This window comes from Perognathus longimembris, chromosome 8 (assembly GCF_023159225.1).
Source record: "Perognathus longimembris pacificus isolate PPM17 chromosome 8, ASM2315922v1, whole genome shotgun sequence".
Lineage (NCBI taxonomy): Eukaryota > Metazoa > Chordata > Mammalia > Rodentia > Heteromyidae > Perognathus > Perognathus longimembris.
In genome coordinates this window covers 77,100,324-77,120,905 of record NC_063168.1, presented here as the reverse complement: position 1 = coordinate 77,120,905, position 20,582 = coordinate 77,100,324, and the positions used below count along the sequence as shown (strand labels likewise).

General features: G+C 59.4%; 1 protein-coding gene across 7 annotated transcripts in view; it reads right to left on the bottom strand.

Annotated features, from left to right (window-relative positions):
* The window catches only part of Myt1l (myelin transcription factor 1 like), a 136,411-nt gene extending 121,159 nt beyond the window's left edge, over nucleotides 1–15,252 (bottom strand). For all 7 annotated transcript variants that reach the window (XM_048352183.1, XM_048352184.1, XM_048352182.1 and 4 more), the window contains exons 1-3: nucleotides 15,198–15,252; nucleotides 15,009–15,042; nucleotides 14,578–14,640 (exon numbers count right to left, since the gene is read on the bottom strand). In XM_048352183.1, the coding sequence (XP_048208140.1) occupies nucleotides 14,578–14,640; nucleotides 15,009–15,042; nucleotides 15,198–15,252 (152 nt within the window). The remainder of the gene's footprint in view (nucleotides 1–14,577; nucleotides 14,641–15,008; nucleotides 15,043–15,197) is intronic.
* Nucleotides 15,253–20,582: the final 5,330 nt, after the last annotated feature.

The following is a 20,582-nucleotide window of genomic DNA, read 5'->3' as shown; positions in this document are numbered from 1 at the left end:
GCCCAGGCTGTGGACCCACACTGAACCCCCGTGACAGCCCACACTGTGGACCCACACTAAACCCCCGTGACAGCCCACACTGTGGACCCACACTAAACCCCCGTGACAGCCCACACTGTGGATCCACAATAACCCCCGTGACAGCCCACGCTGTGGACCCACACTGAACCCCCGTGACAGCCCACGCTGTGGACCTACACTAAACCCCCATGACAGCCCACACTGATGATCCACACTAAACCCCCGTGACAGCCCACGCTGTGGACCCACACTAAACCCCCATGACAGCCCACGCTGATGATCCACACTAAACCCCCGTGACAGCCCACGCTGTGGACCCACACTAAACCCCCACGCCAGCCCAGGCTGTGGACCCACAATAACCCCCGTGACAGCCCACGCTGTGGACCTACACTAAACCCCCGTGACAGCCCACGCTGTGGACCCACACTGAACCCCCGTGACAGCCCACACTGTGGACCCACACTAAACCCCCACGCCAGCCCAGGCTGTGGACCCACACTGAACCCCCGTGACAGCCCACGCTGTGGACCCACACTGAACCCCCGTGACAGCCCACGCTGTGGATCCACACTGAACCCCCGTGACAGCCCACACTGTGGACCCACACTGAACCCCCGTGACAGCCCATGCTGTGGACCCACACTGAACCCCCGTGACAGCCCACGCTGTGGATCCACACTGAACCCCCGTGACAGCCCACACTGTGGACCCACACTGAACCCCCGTGACAGCCCATGCTGTGGACCCACACTAAACCCCCGTGACAGCCCACGCTGTGGACCCACACTGAACCCCCGTGACAGCCCACACTGTGGACCCACACTGAACCCCCGTGACAGCCCATGCTATGGACCCACACTAAACCCCTGTGACAGCCACGCTGTCGACCTACGCTAAACCCCCGTGACAGCCCACGCTGTGGACCCACACTAAACCCCCGTGACAGCCACGCTGTCGACCCACACTAACCCCCGTGACAGCCCACGCTGTGGACCTACGCTAAACCCCCGTGACAGCCCACACTGTGGACCAACACTGGGCCCTCGTGACAGCCATGCTGTGGACCCATGGGACCATGAGAAAAGCTCAGTGGCTTTGTCCCCCCATCTCACCACATTACACGCAGGGACAAGAAAACAGGAGACTCTGCCATCAAGATGAAGCTACCCCTGAAGAGGCCATACAAGCTACGAGGCCAGGCAGCCGTGGGAGTTCTGCCCAGCAGGCCAGTGTTATGTGTAACAGGCATCTAGCAAGGCCTGGAGGGTCTGCTATTCGCTGCCCATGGAGATGGAAAGTGGCCAGAGTCCCTCACCCGGCTGTGGAGAGACAGCGACGACTAGCCCAGCCTGGAAGGGACAGTCCCCAGAGGGAGGGCACCCAGAGGGGGGCCACCAGGAGGCTAGTTCATTCTCAAAAAGGAAAGGGCCCTGCTTAGCACACTAGCTCGTCCACCTTCTAGAAGGAGGCTTTGGCAAAGGTATTGTTAAGTAAAATGACGAACCCTTTAAAACTAATTCTTCTAAAAATAGGATTTTTTAATAAGAAGTAAGCATGTTGAAGATAACTATGCCACCCTGCCCGCAGAGACCGGCAGCGCTCCCCTCTCTCTTCTGCTCACGTGAACACCAGGACTGGTTCATGGGGAGAAACTCTGAATGCCCCAGGCTGCCGCCACCACCCGGAGGCTGCCCTGCCAGCGTTCTGCCACCCGGAGACTGTCCTGCCACCCGAGGAGACTGCCCTGCCAGCGTTCTGCCACCCGGAGACTGTCCTGCCACCCGAGGAGACTGCCCTGCCAGCGTTCTGCCACCCGGAGACTGTCCTGCCACCCGAGGAGACTGCCCTGCCAGTGTTCTGCCACCTGGAGACTGCCCTGCCACCCGAGGAGACTGCCCTGCCAGCGTTCTGCCACCCGGAGACTGTCCTGCCACCCGAGGAGACTGCCCTGCCAGTGTTCTACCCGAGGAGACTGTCCTGCCACCCGAGGAGACTGCCCTGCCAGCGTTCTGCCACCCGGAGACTGTCCTGCCACCCGAGGAGACTGCCCTGCCAGTGTTCTGCCACCTGGAGACTGCCCTGCCAGTGTTCTGCCACCTGGAGACTGTCCTGCCACCCGAGGAGACTGCCCTGCCAGCGTTCTGCCACCCGGAGACTGTCCTGCCACCCGAGGAGACTGCCCTGCCAGTGTTCTGCCACCCGGAGACTGCCCTGCCACCCGAGGAGACTGCCCTGCCAGCGTTCTGCCACCCGGAGACTGTCCTGCCACCCGAGGAGACTGCCCTGCCAGTGTTCTACCCGAGGAGACTGTCCTGCCACCCGAGGAGACTGCCCTGCCAGCGTTCTGCCACCCGGAGACTGCCCTGACACCCGAGGAGACTGCCCTGCCAGTGTTCTGCCACCTGGAGACTGCCCTGCCAGTGTTCTGCCACCTGGAGACTGTCCTGCCACCCGAGGAGACTGCCCTGCCAGCGTTCTGCCACCCGGAGACTGTCCTGCCACCCGAGGAGACTGCCCTGCCAGCGTTCTGCCACCCGGAGACTGTCCTGCCACCCGAGGAGACTGCCCTGCCAGCGTTCTGCCACCCGGAGACTGCCCTGCCACCCGAGGAGACTGCCCTGCCAGCGTTCTGCCCGAGGAGACTGTCCTGCCGGCGTTCCACCCGAGGAGACTGTCCTGCCGGCGTTCCACCCGAGGAGACTGTCCTGCCGGCGTTCCACCCGAGGAGACTGCCCTGCCACCCGAGGAGACTGCCCTGCCAGCGTTCTGCCCGAGGAGACTGTCCTGCCGGCGTTCCACCCGAGGAGACTGCCCTGCCAGCGTTCTGCCCGAGGAGAGGCCACAGCCCTACCACCATCACAAAGACGCCTCCCATATAACACAGTGCAGAGGCTTCTTCTTTATAACACAGCTAAATAATGCTAAGCCTAAACAATTTTCACCACGAAGAGAATGCCATCAACCAGAGCTCAGGCTCAGGAAAAGATCAGCCAGAAAAACAGAAGTATCTAATGACATGGGTGAAGGACCATGCTAAGTTAAAACCAAATAAATGTACAACTTGTCTGTAGCATGAGACCAACACAGAAAAGAAGCAAGGTGCTAAAATGAAATAACTGTGAACGATGTCTACAGCATGATCCAATGCAGAAAGGCAGTGATGTGTGCTAGAACCAAAGAAGAGCTACCACGCCGTGGAGCCACGCACTGAGGTGGTCACGTGGGGCCACGCTGGGCACGGGGCCTCCACCTGTGCACCTGCCCTCAGCTGCTTTCCCGTCCACGCAGTGGATGTCCTGACTTCGGGCGTGGTTCAGGCTGAAGCACGTGCCCCGTCCCACCTTTCCTCTCAAAGCTGCTTCGAGCCACCCGCCAGGCTCCTCCCCAGGAGAGCTGCGAGGGGCCCTGCCCTGCCCCTTCCCCATCCGCTGCCCAGCTGCGCACGTGTTTCTAGCCAGTCACGCTCTGTCCCCAGTGCCTCCCCGCCGGGAGGAGTTTGCAGTGATGTGACTGGGCCGTCAGGCCTGTGTGCATTCCCCAAGGCCAGGGCTGGGGTCCCTGGAGGCCCGGGCAGGCTCCCCGGAGGCCATGCGGGCCAGGCGGAGCTGGCACACTTCCAGGTGGGGGTGGCAGCCTGGGCCCCCTCTTCTGGTCATTTATTAGAAACCAGGATGAATTTATTTAAGAAGCTACTCTGCCAAAACCACACTGCCCCGCAGGACAGCGTGACTCATTCCGATAGCCTGGCTCCACTTTGCGAGGCGAGGTGGCAGGAAGGGGCTGCAGCTGGAGAAGGCAAGGGCTGTTTCTGAGCTGGACGGGAGAAACCCTTGGAAAGGGAAGGCTCGGCCAAGGAGCACAGTGAGCGGACGGGGCGGGGTGTGCCCCACAACAAGTAGACAGGGCCGGGTATACCCCCGGAGCAGGACGGGATGGGATCTGGCATGGTGAAGTGCCGCTGCTGGCCCTGAGATTGTGAGTCAGGGATTCTGGGAGCCATGGGGCTCCTGAAGGAAGACGAGGAGGAACAGCCACACCTACCCCATGCCTGTCCAGCCAAGACTCCCAGGGGGTGGGGGGCCCAGGTCCAGGACAAGCCACCTGCTCAGGTGGTCCTCAGCCAGGCTCCCTGAAGCCATGCGGCCCTGAGCCCAGCTTCCTTCATCTGTCTGTCCTGGGCCAGGAGGAAGCAGGCAGAGAAAAGGAGGAAGAGAAGAGGAAGCAGGGAAGAGGAGGCAGAGAGGAGGAGGCAGGGAGGTGGAAGTGGCTTACTGAGGCAGGGAGGAGGAGGCAGGGAGGGGGAGGCAGGGAGGAGGAGGTAGGAAAGAGAGGAAGGGAAGAGGAGGAAGGGAAGAGGAGGCAGGGAAGAGGAGGCAGGGAGGAGGAGGCAGGGAGGAGGAGGCAGGGAGGTGGAAGTGGCTTACTGAGGCAGGGAGGAGGAGGCAGGGAGGAGGAGGCAGGGAGGAGGAGGCAGGGAGGAGGAGGTAGGAAAGAGGAGGAAGGGAAGAGGAGGAAGGGAAGAGGAAGCAAAGAAGAAGAAGAAGGGAAGAGAAGGTAGGGAGGAGGAGGAAGGGAAGAGGACGAAGGGAAGAGGAGGAAGGGAAGGGGAAGCAGAGAGGAGGAGGAAGGGAAGAAGAAGGGAAGAGGAGGCAGGGAAGAGGAGGCAGGGAGGAGGAGGTAGGAAAGAGGAGGAAGGAAAGAGGAGGAAGGGAACAGAAAGCAGAGAGGAGGAGGAAGGGAACAGGAGGAAGGGAACAGGAGGAAGGGAGGAGGAGGAAGGGAAGAGGAGGAAGGGAAGAGGAGGAAGGGAACAGGAAGCAGAGAGGAGGAGGAAGGGAAGAGGAGGAAGGGAAGAGGAAGAAGGGAAGAGGAAGCGAAGAAGAAGAAGAAGAAGAAGAAGAAGAAGAAGAAGAAGAAGAAGAAGAAGAAGAAGAAGAAGAAGAAGAAGAAGAAGAAGGGGAGAGGAAGCAGAGAGGAGTTTGCAGGGAGGAGGAGGCAGGGAAGAGGAGGAAGGGAAGAGGAGGCAGAGAGGAGGAGGCAGGGAGGAGGAGGCAGGGAGGAGGAGGCAGGGAGGAGGAGGCAGGGAGGAGGAGGCAGGGAGGAGGAGGCAGGGAGGTGGAAGTGGCTCTCTGCACCTATGTTGTTCTCGGCTTCCTCGTCCTCAGGCCCGTGGTGTCTCTAGGGCTCAGTGCCGGGTGGCAGCCAGTGGGAGGCTGTGGCTGGTGGCGCTGAGGTGGGCAGAGGCCAGGAACAGGGCCCCAGCTGGGCGAGGGCTGCAGCCAAGCATGGTGGCGCCTCCCCCGCGGCTGCTGCTGGGCGGCCGCCTGTCATTCCCAGTTCTTGTCCTGCTGAGCTGAGCCAGGTCAAGATGCCTCCGCTGTCCTGGGGGAGAATGTGACCCCCAGATACCACCTGTCTCCCGTCCCCGCTCCCAGCCGGTCCCCTGGGAGCAGTGGGCTATTCAGAGCCCCACAAGCCCGGGATTGGCTGAGGAGCAAGGGCGTGGGGAAGAGCGGCGCGGCGGGATGCATTATTCATGAAGAGGAGGCCTTGCGGGAGGCCCCCGCGCCCCCGCCCTCCTCCCTGGAGTTTGAGGAAATGAAGCCTTTTGTATAGGAAGAATCTCTCTGGCGATGTCAAATGCAGCGTTAATAGGATTCGCAGCCCTGCAGAGCGGCTACTAAGTGACAAAGAATCCGCAGAGCTGGACAAGACCTGGGTGTGCAGAGCCCCCTTGACGGCCAAGAAGGGGTGTGCTCTTTCTCAAGACGCTCTCCCCGGCGGCGGAGGCTCCCGGAGGGCCGGCCCGGGAAGGGCTTGCCTGAGTCGGGCACGCCGGGGCCCTGAAGGGGCTGCACAGCCTGCTCGTCTGCCTTCCTTACCCACTGGGCAGGCTGGGGAGACATGGGAGGTACCCACGATGCTTTGCTGCTCCCCGATGCCTTTCCGGCCCCTGGGACCTGCAGGTGGCGGACCGTGTTCAGAGCCAGGTGGCTCTGAACAACACAGAAGCTCAGGAACTGGCACCCGTTACCCCAGAGCGGGAGGACAGGGGTGAGAGCACCCGAGGATGACCTCCGCCTCCCACCAAAGCCACCACCCCGGCCTCTCCAGAGAAGCAGCGTTCTGGGATGTGTTCTTTGCGGTTCATTGTGTAAATCCATGTGATGGGAAGATGCTTTGTTCCCAAGCACCGGCCCCAGCAGGCACCTTCTGCAGGCACAGGAAGGCACAGTGGACCCCTTCCTCACCTCACGGGGCTGAGATCCGTGATCAGAACAGGCTCCCTTGCTCTGACTCTGCTCTGCCCTGGTGATTTAGGAATTTGGGGCCGGTATAGTTGCGGCGAGGAGCCACCCCTCAATCTCCAGTAGGGGTAGGGTCAGGGTGAGAGTGGAAGGAGGCTTGGCTAGCCCAGGGTGAGTCTCCGCCGTGACTCCAGGGTTTGTCTTGGGTTCCAGTTCTCCCACACCAAAGGCTTTGTCAACTGCCTCACCAGGCACCCCTACTCCCTCTCACCATGTCTGGCTGGTAATGTGCTTTATCTGCAGTTCTCAGCCTCAAGGCAGCAGTGATCCAAGATCAGGGTCTCTCTCTCTACACGGTGTCGCCAGGATTAGTGTCTCCAGACTGTGTCCAGGATCAGTGTCTCCAGATGGTGTCTCCAGAATCAGCATCTCTAGACGGTGACTCCAGGATCTGTGACTCCAGGATCAATGTCTTCAGACCGTGTTCGTGATCAGTGTCTCCAGACTGTGTCCAGGATCAGTGTCTCCAGATGGTGTCTCCAGAATCAGCATCTCCAGACGGTGACTCCAGGATCTGTGACTCCAGGATCAGTGTCTCCAGACTGTGTCCAGGATCAGTGTCTCCAGGATCAGGGTCTCCAGACGGTGACTCCAGGATCTGTGACTCTAGGATCAGAGTCTCCAGATGGTGTCTCCAGGATCAGGGTCTCCAGACTGTGTTTCCAACTCAGGTGCAGATGGTCAGGCCTCGCCCCGCTCTGCTGCAGTAGGTCTGAGAACCCCAGTTTGAGCTCAGGAAAGGCGCTCACCCCCGGCTTCAGGGTTGGGCTTGGTAGCTACTAGGGGGCTCTGCTTGCCCACCAGTGATGGCTCAAGAACAATCAAAGCACCTGCTGGAGCCTAAGGGGCCCAAGGACAGCTGGGGTGCCTCACAAGGTCCTTCCCCTGTCCTCTGAAAACTCCCAGAAATGCCTGGGTAGAGGTCAGTCACCTCCTCATGAGCGTAAGGGTTGGTTCTGTACTGTTTGATCATTCAGGGTGGGGTCCCTACTTGCTGCCATTGGACACATCCTAAGAATTGTAAACTAGAAAGTAAATTCCCAGCCTCTGGTGTCTTGTTGAAGTATCACAAAACCGAGTAGAGCAGGTACTACTGAAGACAAGGTTTTAATTGTTACATCCACAGGGGATCCGAATAGAGGTGGACTTCACAGCTTCTTTGTCAGTATACTTTCTCAGTAGCTCATCTGATAATACTTACTATTATTATTCATATTATTTTTGGTGGTCCTGGGTGTTTGGCTTCAGACCTCACACTTGCTCAGCCCTTCTGCTCAGCCAACACCACAGCCCTGAACACACACGCCTTCTCTTGAAGTGTGGAGTTATAGGAAACACAGTCCAGGTTCTCAAACATCAAAAACAATGCCTTCAACGAGAGAGGAGGCAGCAAGTTTGACAAGAAATGCACTCACTACCTTGGATATGTGACTTTAACCCCTCTGTACATCATCCTGACAATTAAAATAAAATAAACAAAATACAAAACAAAAAAACAATGCCTGGCGATGCATCACCGGCTCTGTCTTGCGTGTCCCAGAGAGAATCTTTCCGGCCAGGTGTGTGTGGACCGTGGCCGGCGGTCAGGGTGATGGCCGGGAGTCTCTTTTCTTTTTTTAAATCAAGGATTTATTGTTACAATAAAGGTTAACTGCCCCCACAATCCAAAGCGGCCATGCCTGTGTGGGGTCTTCACACACGCGACCGGGGGGGGCTGGTGATTGGGATATCTCCTGCACCAACATAAATCCCTCGCTTTCAACAGCTTTACTCCACGAGCCACCGTGCTGGGCTCCCAAATTCATGTTAAAATATGTATGCCCTAACTTGTGATTTACAGGAAGAGACAAAGAGCGGGAAGGACCGGCGTGCCATCAGGCGTGTGGACGGGGCGAGGACACCTGCCAGCGGCTGCCTCGTAAAGCAGGGGGGGGGGGAGAGCTTTATTCTCACGGACTTGGGGGTAAGCAGAGGCCGGCCAGGCGGCGGCTCGCAGGGAATTCTCCATAAACATCCCACCGCGCGCGGCCTGTCGCGGGCCGTGCTCGTTAACGAGAGCATCCGGAGGCTCCGCGGCGTGCTCCCCGCGCCGTGCTCCCCGCGCCGGTGGTGCTGGCGTTCCACGCGCAGGGCCCCCCGAATTAAACCAGCCTCGCAATTAAACCTGGAAGGTTGCGTGCAACGTTCAAGCGCGGTGAGGAAACACGCAATTATTTTTAGGGCATTTTGCTCTGATGCAGATAAATTTCTCTCTACGCGAGGGGAGCCCTGCTTCCTCCCTCCTTCCTTCCCCCTCTCCTCGTCTCCTTCCTCTTAGGAGAGCGGATGGTGCTCTCAGCTGCAAGTTGCATGCTCCACTGTCTCGCCGCCAGTACCTGGCCCCGTTCCAAAGCTTTTAGTGAGCTCTCTCTGTCAAGGCATGAATAATATCGCCCCAGGCTGTTGGCAGAATCCAAATGAGGCGTGCATGCATCAGGAAGCCAGCCCTCCCCGTTAGCCCCAGAGCTAGCTCCCGCAAAGACAGGCAATTATTCACCCGCCTGCCGCCCTGGCAATCACGCTGCTGGGTGGAAAGGTGCATGAGATGGAAGAGACTCTGAGCAAGGACTCTGCACGACCAGCCAGAGAGAATCCAGCAATTTTCTAATAAAAACAAAACAAAAAAACCCAAAAGCTACCATTTGAAATTTTTAATTTTAAAGTTGCACCGAGTGATTTCTAAAGTGGGGAGGTTAGAAATAAAATATGCTACTGACCGCCTCACTTCTTTGGGTTTGTCTAGCATGCAAGAACTGTACAGCTAAATTGTGGGGTGGATTTTCTGTCAGGAGTGTACACTCAACAAAGAAGTAATTAAAAATTACAGTGAAGGATAAGTGCCAAAAAGAAGTCCCTAAATGTCAGAAGTAAATCCAAGATTAATCGCCCAACAGAAATGCAAAGAAGGAATGCATCCTCAGGATTCCCATGTCAACCTGTTCTCTCTCCCTGTCCCCCTCTGTGGTGCATTGAATGTTGATATAAAAAATCTCTGGAAAGTGATAAGCAAATCCAATTAATTCCAAGTGTCCTAGTCTGTGTGTAACTATATTTGTAAGGAATATTTGAATTCCTATATACTGTTTACCATTACTCTGTAGCAGCAAATTTTACAAAATTGGATGGATTGTTCTTTATCTCTATTTTTGGAAAATTGAAAAATCAAAACAAAAACCTTTACCCTGGCTCAAGTGGCTCATGCCTGTCGTCCTAGCTACTCAAGAGGCTGAGATCTGAGGATTGCAGTTCAAAACCAGCCTGGGCAGGAAAGTCTAGGAGACTTTCACCAAACAGCCCGACGTGGAGCCGTGGCTCAGTGGTAGGTAGAGTGCAAGCCTTGAGCAAAAAGCTCAGGGAAGCCACACAAGCCCTGAGTTCAAGCCCCAGACCGGTCACAAAATAAATAAAACAAAAGAAAAACCCTCTCTAAGGACAACAAAGTCATACGTATTTTGGGGATAAAAACAGATTCTCCTGTTGTTGTGATATTTGAATTGCTAGCTCTCATGTCAGCACGGATTTATCAATATTCGGTGTCAACGTGGCGCTCAGCCGCTACAGGGTCTCTCTGTACTTTAGGGGGGGCCACTGGGGAACAGAGACCCTGAACCCCCAGGGAGCCGCTCTGCTCCCATCTGGGGCCTGGTTGAGGGATCCCTGCTGAGAGGCTGGGAGGAAGGGGGACACTTGCTGGTGTCAACTTTGAGATCTCTGGCTGTTTCTCTCACTGTTCCCCACCCCTGACCCCCATCCCCACCTGGCAGATGAGTACTGGGTTCCGAGCAAGCCTGGCTTCGGCAGTGAGGACCCTGCCCGCCCGCCCGCAAGGGAGGTTGCAGCAGGTAGATGGAGTCCGGGGAACCCACGAGCCCCTCGGCAGAGACAGAAAGCTACACCGTGGAGAGCTCCGCTCTGGAAAATGCAGCTCTGTGATTGGACCCCACACCTGAGATGTATCCGTGTCTCCGGCACACTCGGAGTGTCGTGTAAGCAATGCCGTTTACACGCTGACTAGAACACACAGAGCTCTGTACTCAGCCAGGCCACACTCGGTCAGAAAGCAGATGCGGGATTTGAAGACCGAGCTGCTATTCTGGCCTATACTACAAAGACTGCGTCTTGCCCCAACCGCAGATCGCATGGTGTCTTGGTCCTGTATAGGTGAGTGACATGAAACTGTGAATGAGGGAAAGAGGAGATGGCGGGTTCACACGTCTGGACACTAGAGAGAGAAAGAGGAGGTGGCAGATTCCTGTGTGGGGGCACTGGCGTTCCTGAAGATACTGATCACCCTGTCCCGCTTCTCACGAGGCCAGCTTTTGCCACCCGCACCGCCCAGCGTGGGGCTGCCAAGTCCAGGGAGCGTAGCTCTCGGCGGTGTTGGGATACTCAGGCACCAGCGTCTTTGCTGTCTCTCTGAGGAGACGCTGCCGTGTCAGACAACCCGAAGCTTCCCGTTCATCTCGCTCCTGCTTTCCCCCGGCTGCCCGGACGCTCGTGCGAACCATGACAGGAACGAGCGTCTCTTTCTGACACCTAGGAACCAGCGAATACAATTATTTACAAACCTGTAGCACAAATGGATAGCTACAAGTTGGATATTTCTTGTTTGAAGACACACTACGGGAGTTAATGCGAGAGCGCCCCAAGTCCGCTTTGCAATCTTGCTCCTCTTCTAAAATTTCAGCCAGGATCGGAGATGATGATTTCCTTCCTCAAATTATTGTTTCCTATATCAGACAGCAGCCCCGGCAAGAGCCAGCCCGGGGGGGGGGGGGGCGGAGAGGGGGGAGCTCGGCCAGCCCTCCCCGCTGGCTCCCCCACCCCCCGACAAGGTCTGGGTTTCCACAGGAATTCCCTGGTTATAAATAAAGACGAAACCACGGACATCATGCTAACAGAGTTCATTATTTCCTCCCCGACGCTGCTATTCTTACTCAGCTGCTTTGAATTATCTTGTGTTATGTTCCTGTTGAAGTAACTCCGTGGAGGGAGCACGGAGCTGCAGTCCTGGCTGTGCGAATGGCACCCTCCACAGACAGACGGACGGACGGACAGGCCCTCCCTCCAGCACCGAGCCGGGCTTCCCCCGCTTGCAGCCCCCTCGCGGCAGGCCCGGGGTCCTGAGCCACGTCGGGGATCCCGCCCCCTGACGCCTCAGCGCGAGGGCTGCCCGCGGAGTCCGGAGGGGCGCAGTGGGGGGGACGGCCGTCGGGGGAGGCACCGGGTGTAGCCAGCAGACCTTCTAACACCAGAAGCCCACCGCAAGCACGAGTGACACGGCCCCAGCGGGACGCAGCGGGACGCGCAAGCCGGTGGGACGGGACCCCGTCGACACTGCGAGGGGGGTGTTCCGGCGGCGTGAGACGCGAAGGACCCTTCTTCAGTCGTCACGGGTGACGAGGCCGCACTGACAAGCACCGACTCAGAGACCTCACCCGGCACCCCAAGCAGACCCCAACACGCTGACGCGGTGACTGGGGGCCGCCCCAGGACCCCGGCGGCCGCACACGCAGCCCCCCCAGGGCACGACTGTCTTAGGTCCCCAGAGGGGCCACCCTGCTCATTCTCGGTGCTACCCTACCGTACCCCGATGGGCTATGAACTTCCGTTACAACGTTCGGAGCCCGAACAATGACATCTGAGTCGCGGTGAAAATGGGGCCATCCCTGGGTTAGAAAGCGAGCAACTCTTCCTTCTTGGTCTCTGGGTCCTCCCAGGCCTCTCCCCGCCTGCTCCTGGGAGCGACCACGCGCGTGCCCCGCACGCATGCCCCTCGAGGTGCCGTGGTTCCGTGGCAGGTGGGCCCCCTCCTCCAGCCTCCCTCGGACGCCGGCTTCCGGCAGAGCACTAGACCTCCCGGCACAGCCGCCTCGCGGAGCAGGGAGGGGGAGGCCCGCGTCGTCCCTAGGCCACGGGCATTACACCGTCCTTCTTCACAGGCCACAGGAAGCGCTCGGTGCAGGCAGGCAGCTGCGGGGCAGCCCACGACACCCAGGAGAAGCCCGCGGGTCTGTACTGTCCTGTGCCAGACGGCTCTGCGGTCCTCTGTGACGGGGGAGGGGGGTGGATTTCCTTCTCTCCAGCCCTTGACCGGCAGCGTGCTAACGTTCTGTGACGCCTAACCCGCGCTCTGAACTTGTACGGAATCGTCACCCACACCCACGGGCAGGCACCACGACACCACGTCAGGACAGTGAAAGCAACGTGGCGTTTGAAATCATTCTTTGGAGATGGGATGGTTTCTGTGCAAAACGGTGGCCTGCAAATTCCATGCAGCTCATACCCAATTACAACTGTTTTAGCCAAATTTAATCATTTCTTTTCCTAACAGTCTGATGAACACTAACTACCGGCTAATCAAGAGATGACGATAGAAAAAGGTAGATTTTGCACACAGTTTGCTGACTTGTTTTCTAACACACCATTCAGCTTTTTAAAACCTCTAGATTAAGAGTTTATATATGTACTCCTTCATAAGACAATAGAACATTTAAGTACTCATGCCAGTTATATGACCCAGTAATTTACTATTTCTTCCAGTAAGAATAATGACATGATAAATTAAATAATTTACGTTGCAAAATTCCCTGGGAAGAGGCCTGCCCTGTGCCACAGAAAGAATCAGACAACCGTTTCAAGATGGCGCTCATTAGAATGACCCCGCTCCCTGCAAGGCTAGCGTGAGGACTGTGGCAGTCATTTGTGACTTTCTATTTTACTAAAGGATTTCACTCCAAAATTAATGTTCCACTGAAAAGGAAATGAAGTATGAGACGGTGAGGAGAGGGTACCCTGAGCCGACGCAACACCCCGTTTCAGAGTCGAGGTGACGGGGTCCACCGGTTCGGACGGAAGGCCTGAGCCCTGGCCACCTGAGGCGTGTCAACGAGCTAGAGGTGCCTGGAGCCTGGAAACGCGGTGGGTGCCGACTCAGCTGCACGCCTGCCACGTGGTGTCTGAGAGCCGGTCACCCCACAGGTGTGGGGTGTGATCTCTCCTGACTCTGACCCCAGGGCACCCCAGCCTGCGGCTCCCAGCATGCCGAGCTCTCTTCCCAGGAGGAGCTCCCTCAGGATGGACTCAGGCTCTTTGAGAATCACGCTTTATGTCTAAGAGCCACCATCTTGCATCTCCAGGCTGAGCCAAGGTGGGAGGAGGAGGAGGAGGAGGAGGAGGAGGAGGAGGAGGAGGAGGAGGAGGAGGAGGGGAGGAGGGGAGGAGGAGGAGGAGGAGGAGGGGAGGAGGAGGAGGAGGAGATGGAGGAGGAGGAAGAAGAGGAGGAGGAGGTGGAGGAGGAGGAAGAGGAGGAGGAGGAGGAGATGGAGGAGGAGGAGGAGGTGAATGAGGAGGAGGAGGAGGGGATGGAGGAGGAGGAAGAGGAGGAGGTGGTGGAGGAGGAGGAAGAGGAGGAAGAGATGGAGGAGGAGGAGGAGGAGGAAGAGAAGGAAGAGGAGGAGGAGGAAGAGAAGGAGGAGGAGGAGGAAAAGAGGAGGAGGAGGAGATGGAGGAGGAGGAGGAGGAGGAGGTGAATGAGGAGGGGATGGAGGAGGAGGAAGAGGAGGAGGAGGTGGAGGAAGAGGAAGAGGAGGAGGAGGTGGAGGAGGAGGAGGAAGAGGAGGAGGAGGAGGAGAAGATAGAAGAAGAAGAGGAGATAGAGGTGGAGGAGGAGGAGGAGGAAGAGGAAGAGGTGAGGAGGAGGAGGAGGAGGTGGAGGAGGAGGAGGAAGAGGAGGAGGAGGAGGAGGAGGAGGAGAAGATAGAAGAAGATAGAAGAAGATAGAGAAGATAGAAGAAGATAGAAGAAGAGGAGGAGGAGGAGGAGGAGGAGGAGGAGGAGGAGGTGGAGGAGGAGGAGGAGGAGGAGGAGGAGGAGGAGGAGGAGGAGGAGGAGGAGGAGGAGGCCTTTCTGTGGAGCAGGGGCAGCCCGGCAGTGTCTGAGCACTGAGCCCTGTGCTCTCCGACCGTGGGGAGGTGAGTCTTAGCTTGTGTCATCTGTGCATCCTTGCACATGATTGGAATGGCATATGCGCTGAGGACTTGTATGGGGGATCAAGTTCTTTTGAAGAGCTTAGAGGCATGATAGGAAAGAAGAAGGTGTAGCATGCACCGTTCCCCCAGGACACGTACGCGCACGCCCTCACCATCTCGATGGGGTCTCTAAGCGAGTTACCTTAGATGGCACATGTGAGAAATGCAGGCATTACCTTCTGTGTCGTGCATATTTGCCACTGACGTGACCGCTGCCATCACAGCCAGGAGTAGGGCAGCTGCAACAGGAAAGAGCTGGTTACACAGGAGGGGACAGCTCTGCAGGGAAGATGGCCTCCTCGGCCTCCGCCCAGACACAGAGGAGACCGCCACGCGTGTGCACACACTCATGCACGTGCATCCGTATGGATGTGTGTGCACGCATGCACACGTGCGCGTGCGTTCTGTCAGTGTGCAGGCGTTCGTGTGCGCGCGTGCGTGCGTGGCGCGGCATGCTTTGGGTCAGCAGGCCTCGGGGGTTCATTGCGGCAGTGCAGCGGGGTGTGCGCAGGCCCGGTGAGGATGAGCTGGGAGTACAGGATGCCCGTGAAGAGGCGCGGCTTCGCTCAGCGGCTAGTGGGGACACGCTTGACCCCCAGGCACTAACCTGAACAGCTCTTGTATGGCCGGCTCCACAGGAACTGCGAAGAGATAGAGAATAGGTGAAAAATCGATCCTCGGTCGCGAGCACGCGCCGCCACAGAAGATCACCCCCGGGGCGGTGTGGTGGGGAGGGGCGGTGTCAGGGGACGTGACCCCTGCGGCCTCGGGACGGGGGGACCCGCGACCGACGTACCTCGCACCCCCTTGGACCGTGTGCGGTGGCGCTTCTCCTCGGCGTCCAGGTCCATCTGGGGATAGAGGAGCAGGTGGTCAGTGTCCTTGTCCCGCCAGCGTGGACGGCCACGTGGGCGGTGGCCGGCGGTCCCCGCCGTCTCCCGACGGGCCCCTGGGCCCCGCTCGGCTCGGCCCCGTGAAGGAGGCCTTCACCGGGGCAGGGGAGGGTGAGGGCCAGGCACCCTCAGAGCATGAGTTAAAAATAATAAGCGGGCCCCGGCCCTCCCAGGGAACACTCAATCAGAAGGCTGGTGCCCACTCCAGCGGGGGTTCTGATGAGTCCTGAAGGGCAATCTGATTACTCTCTCTTCAAGGATTTCATTAGGCCCTATCTGGGCGATTCTGAGTTGTACAGAGAGCTGTTGAGTTTATAAGCAGACAAAAGCGCGTCTCCTCGCAAGTGGAAGGCTAAGTATGCGCGACCGGGCCCGCCGGGGGAGGGGGCAGGGCTAGCGGGCCACTTCTCCCCGGGCGATGGACTCCTGGGAGGGCGCAGTCCCCGGTCCTCTCGAGTGTGAGGCTGCTGTCCAGGCACCTGCGCCCGGCCTGCAGTGGCGGGCGCTCCAGGCCCCGGGGAGGCCACAGCTCTCCGCACACTCCCCGGAAGGGCCACTTTTTACACGCGGGAAATGAACATTCAGTCCTGTGAGCAGAGGCTTTCTGGAGGGTGGGCGCCGCCTCACAGCTGCGTGTCAGGACGTGTGTCACACGGCCACACGGGCCGGCCCGCGCCAGGGCGATGCTCACCGCTGTGCCAGTGCATGCCCCCCATGTTCGAGTATCTTGCAGATACATCTGAACATTCACTCTGTCTCTCCGCGGAGGGCCGACAAGCACCGTCGGTGAGGTGGCAGCTCCACCCGACCACGTGGTAAACGATGCCTCAGCGCCCCCCGTGGCTTCCTGTCCCCCCCACAGCATAGCCGGCCTGCACGTCTGGGCTGCACACAGGCCGTCGTGGCTGCTCCACCACAGGGGCATGGAGGCCACTGTCTACAGGGTTTATGAAATTTGAATGGACCACCAGGACTGTGGTCTCACACACACACACACACACACACACACACACACACACACACACACAGTCTACTGGACGCAGGCAGCGGTGGGCTTGCTATCTGTATACACCGTGAGCATGGGCACTGCCTCTCAGCCAGGGCCCCGCGGGGGAGGTGGGGGGTGGGAAGGGAGGACCACCGAGTCACGGAGCAGCCTGTTTCGGTGTGCATCCCAGCCAAGCATTCACTACCCATCCACCCACCCTGCGCCGTCAGTGCGCGCTCGGGAGAAAGACGCGCGAGCTCCTTTAGCGTGGTGAAGTCAGACATCACGCAAGTTTATAGGTTACCCTGAAGATACGGTAGTATTCACCGTTGGAGGCGAGAAGGATTTCGGGCCAGTAGGAGCCCGCGGCCACTGGCTTCCCGGGGAATATCCCGGAGAGCTGTGCTGCACCACCAGAGCCCCGGGCTTCGCGTGGAAGGAGGAAAGACTGGCTCCGCCTCACGCGAAGACGCGCGGGCCGCACTGATGGGGTGGTGAGTGAGTGGGACCACGGGCGTCCAGATTCGTTTGTTTCACACAGCTGAGGCCTGAGGATCGTGGTTCAAAGCCAGCCCAGGCAGGGAAGTCCCCGAGACTCATCCCAAGTTAGCCGCCCGAAAACGCCACGTGGGGCTGTGGCCCCAAGCGGAAGGGTGCTCGCCTCGAGCGAAAGAGCTCAGACCGCTCCCAGGCCCGAGTTCAAGCCCCATGACCACCGCCGCCGCCAAGGTGCAGGCCGAGGAGTTAGAAGGAGCCAGTCGGCACCTGGGAAAGAGAGAAGGCTGGGAGGAGCGGGAAGGACAGGGTCCCCAGGGCACGCACAGCGTTGAGGGGACCCGGGAAGGCTGTGGCGACCCAGGGGGTCACCGAGGGTCCTGCTGGACAGAGGCGGTCGCCCTTCCAGAGTGGAAGAGTTGACCCGAGTAAAGCGTTTGGGAAGGAAGACGGATACAGGCAAGTGTGGGGCAAGTGTGGGGTCGCTTAGGTAGACGTGCGGGAAAGTTGCCTCATCAAACCCAGACCCCGGTCAGTAGCGCTGTTACCCAAGGTGTAGGAAGCGGCGCTGGGCAGAGAGCTGAGGGTGGGAGGAGGGAAACCTGCGTGGCGGCGTGGCTTCCGGGCCTCCGTGGATGCCCCGCCCTTTCCTGTGACCTGCGTGCGAGCGCCGGTCACTCACCCTCTACACGCAGCCCCACCGCGTGTGCCCGAGTGACACGCCCCGAAATCGCCGATCCAAGCAGCAGAGGACCCGGGCGACACGGGGCAGATGTATGCCGAGACTTCGGAAGCCCGCGGTGGCAGGAAAAATGCTACTGAGCACCCAGCGGCAATCGTGGACTTGCTGAGGTCCTGGTGGCTGTCCCCGGGCTGGAGGCGCGGTCCCGCGTTGGGATGATCTCAAACCCGAGGAGGCTGAGGGAAGTCGAGGCACCCCGCCGGCGAAGTACGGCCGAGGCTGGCACGGGGCACAAGGAACCGCTGGAGGTGCTGACAGCAAGCTGGGCTCTAAGGGCTCACTGGCTATTTCAGACTAGAGCGGGGTGCGCAGACTAGATGTGTGGGGACTTGGCCTTGGTGGCACATGGTGCGCGCTGGGGAGCCGGCGCCTGGGGCGGGAGCTCAGGAGGTGAGGCGGAGTGCCCGCTAGGGGATCCGCGCGAGACAACGTCCCGGTCAGCCTTCAGGAGGGACGAGCAGGCCCACTCGGCGGGCTGGCAGGCCGTGGCTGAGCTGATCTGGCGCCCAGGTCTGTCTGCGCAGGCCTTGCCGAGGAGGGGGGCACGGACCCGGCTCCCCTGGCTGAGCTTGGCCCCGCCAGCGCCACCGTGGCTCCGTTTACTCCTCGTGCGGTTGGATATTTGATCCTCTCGGTGCGTATCTATTATATGGGAGTCAGTTGCGCTGGAGCTCGGCAGCGCGGAGGTGACCGCGCGGGCTTGCGGTCCAGGGGGCCCTCACGGACTCTGCGCCCTCAGACCCCACCAGCTGGCCGGCGCGGAGCCCCTCTGGACGGCAGCGGCTCCCTCGAGTCTTGCTCTGCAGTCGCTCCCCCCCAGCATGGATTGCACGTCATAACGCACAAAACTGTCCAGCATGGATCCCACGCAGAGTAGACCCTGAACGAAACCCCCTTCCTCCATCAGCAAGGCAAGGCAAGCGAAGGAATTCACGGTTGGTTTGCATTTCACATTAGATGCGCGTTTCAGCGAGGGCACGCGAGTCTCACACCCAGCACAGAGGGGCGACGCGCAGGGCCAGACGCCAGCACGGCCTTCACGGCCCAACGCCTCACATCGGGGTGAGGTCACGGGCCGGCGGCACTGCTGTGCACGGCCACCCCGCTGGCCCCCCCCACTGCCCCCCAGCTCACTGCCCCCCTCAGCTAACTGCTCTCCTCAGCTCCCTGCCCCCCTCAGCTCCCTGCCCCCCCCAGCTCACTGCCCCCAGCTCACTGCCCCCCTCAGTTCACTGCTCCCCAGCTCACTGCCCCCCTCAGCTCACTGCCCTCCTCAGCTCACTGCCCCCCTCAGCTCACTGCCCCCCCAGCTCACTGCCCTCCTCAGCTCACTGCCCCCCTCAGCTCACTGCCCTCCTCAGCTCACTGCCCTCCTCAGCTCACTGCCCCCCTCAGCTCACTGCCCTCCTCAGCTCACTGCCCCCTCAGCTCACTGCCCCCCAGCTCACTGCCCCCCCAGCTCACGGCCCCCCAGGTCACTGCCCCCCAGCTCACTGCCCCCCTCCGCTCACTGCCCCCCCAGCTCACTGCCCCCCTCCGCTCACTGCCCCCCAGCTCACTGCCCCCCCAGCTCACTGCCCCCTCCGCTCACTGCCCCCCAGCTCACTGCCCCCCAGCTCACCGGCCCCCCCAGGTCACTGCCCCCACAGCTCACTGCCCCCTCCGCTCACTGCCCCCCAGCTCACTGCCCCCTCCGCTCACTGCCCCCCCAGCTCACTGCCCCCCTCAGCTCCCTGCCCCTCATCTCATTTCTTGAGGACCCCCCATCTCCACTTGTCTTCCTGGAGAGAAGGCTGGGCTGGGCCTGGGCTCCCCACCAGCCATGGGGCTGTGGAAGCGGTCGATGAGATGGGCGAGGTGCAGGCCCACAGGAGCGTGGACGCTCTCGAGCCGTCGCCCCGGTACGGGGCGGACGCCCCCCTGGTGCGGGGAGAACGCGCTCAGGCCTGAGGCGCGAGGACTGAGCTTCCGCAGCTGAGCTGCACCGTGCTGGCTGTGGCTCCACGGCCTGTCCTGGCGCGCGCTCTCGGGGCGCAGTGACCCTCGGGACTCACCACGCTGGCTGTGGCTCCACGGCCTGTCCTGGCGCGCGCTCTCGGGGCGCAGTGACCCCGCTCGTCACCACCTGAGACCCTTGCCATCACTCACACTCATAAAACCATCTTCAAGATGCCACTGGAACATTGGTCTTTTCTTCTTATGCTTAGTTTTCACTTGGCTATCCTGGTTTTATACTTAAAGTCTTGAATTTAAGGAAGTTATTTGATCAGGCATGGCTTATTGAAGAGAGAGCAAGTGGATCATTGTATAATGTGTAAACTTTATGGTCGGAGTCGGGGTTTATTTTTATTACCTTGTTCTTCATTCCCTTAAGACATATGCTTTCTTCCAGTTGGCCTCCGTGAAGAAAATGTAATACTTTAAATGCATTGGAATCTCACAGTGGTTGAAATCCCTCTGAGCCCTTGCGGGCTGTTTTCTGACATTTGCCTGATGCCGATGACAGCGGGGCGGCGGGAGCCGGGCTCCGAGTCCTAGGGCGGTAGGGTCCCGCCGTCTCGCCAGAATCCTCGCAGGGATCTGTTCTTCCTCCGTGGGCTTCGCATGGGACCAGGATGAGCCTGGACCACTGGCGGGAGGTGGACGGCCCAGCCTGCACCTGAGCACCTGCCACCGACCCCTGCCAGTTCTTAGAGCAATTGCCCAAACTCCCAGTCAGCTGAGCCTGTAGTTCAGCTCCGGCTATTCAACCGTGGCCGTTTTGCTGCTGATTACCACCTCCATAGGGTGGGTGGGAGAAAGGGCCGAGCCTAAGTCCATGCCGTCAAGTTGGTGATGAAGCAGAGGTCTGTGGAGAGATCTGATGAGGGAAAGTTGGAAGTCCCGGCAGGAGATGTGCGTGGATTCGACTGTGCACAGGTGTTTCCCGTGAGCTGCTGCAGCTTGCTGTCCCCTAGGTGACTGAGACCGGCAGCCATACAACTTGGAATGGCAAAAAGAGGCCCATGTGTCCATGCTGACTGTAGCAATTTTGAAACATAGATTCCATGTGTGTAGGTCAGC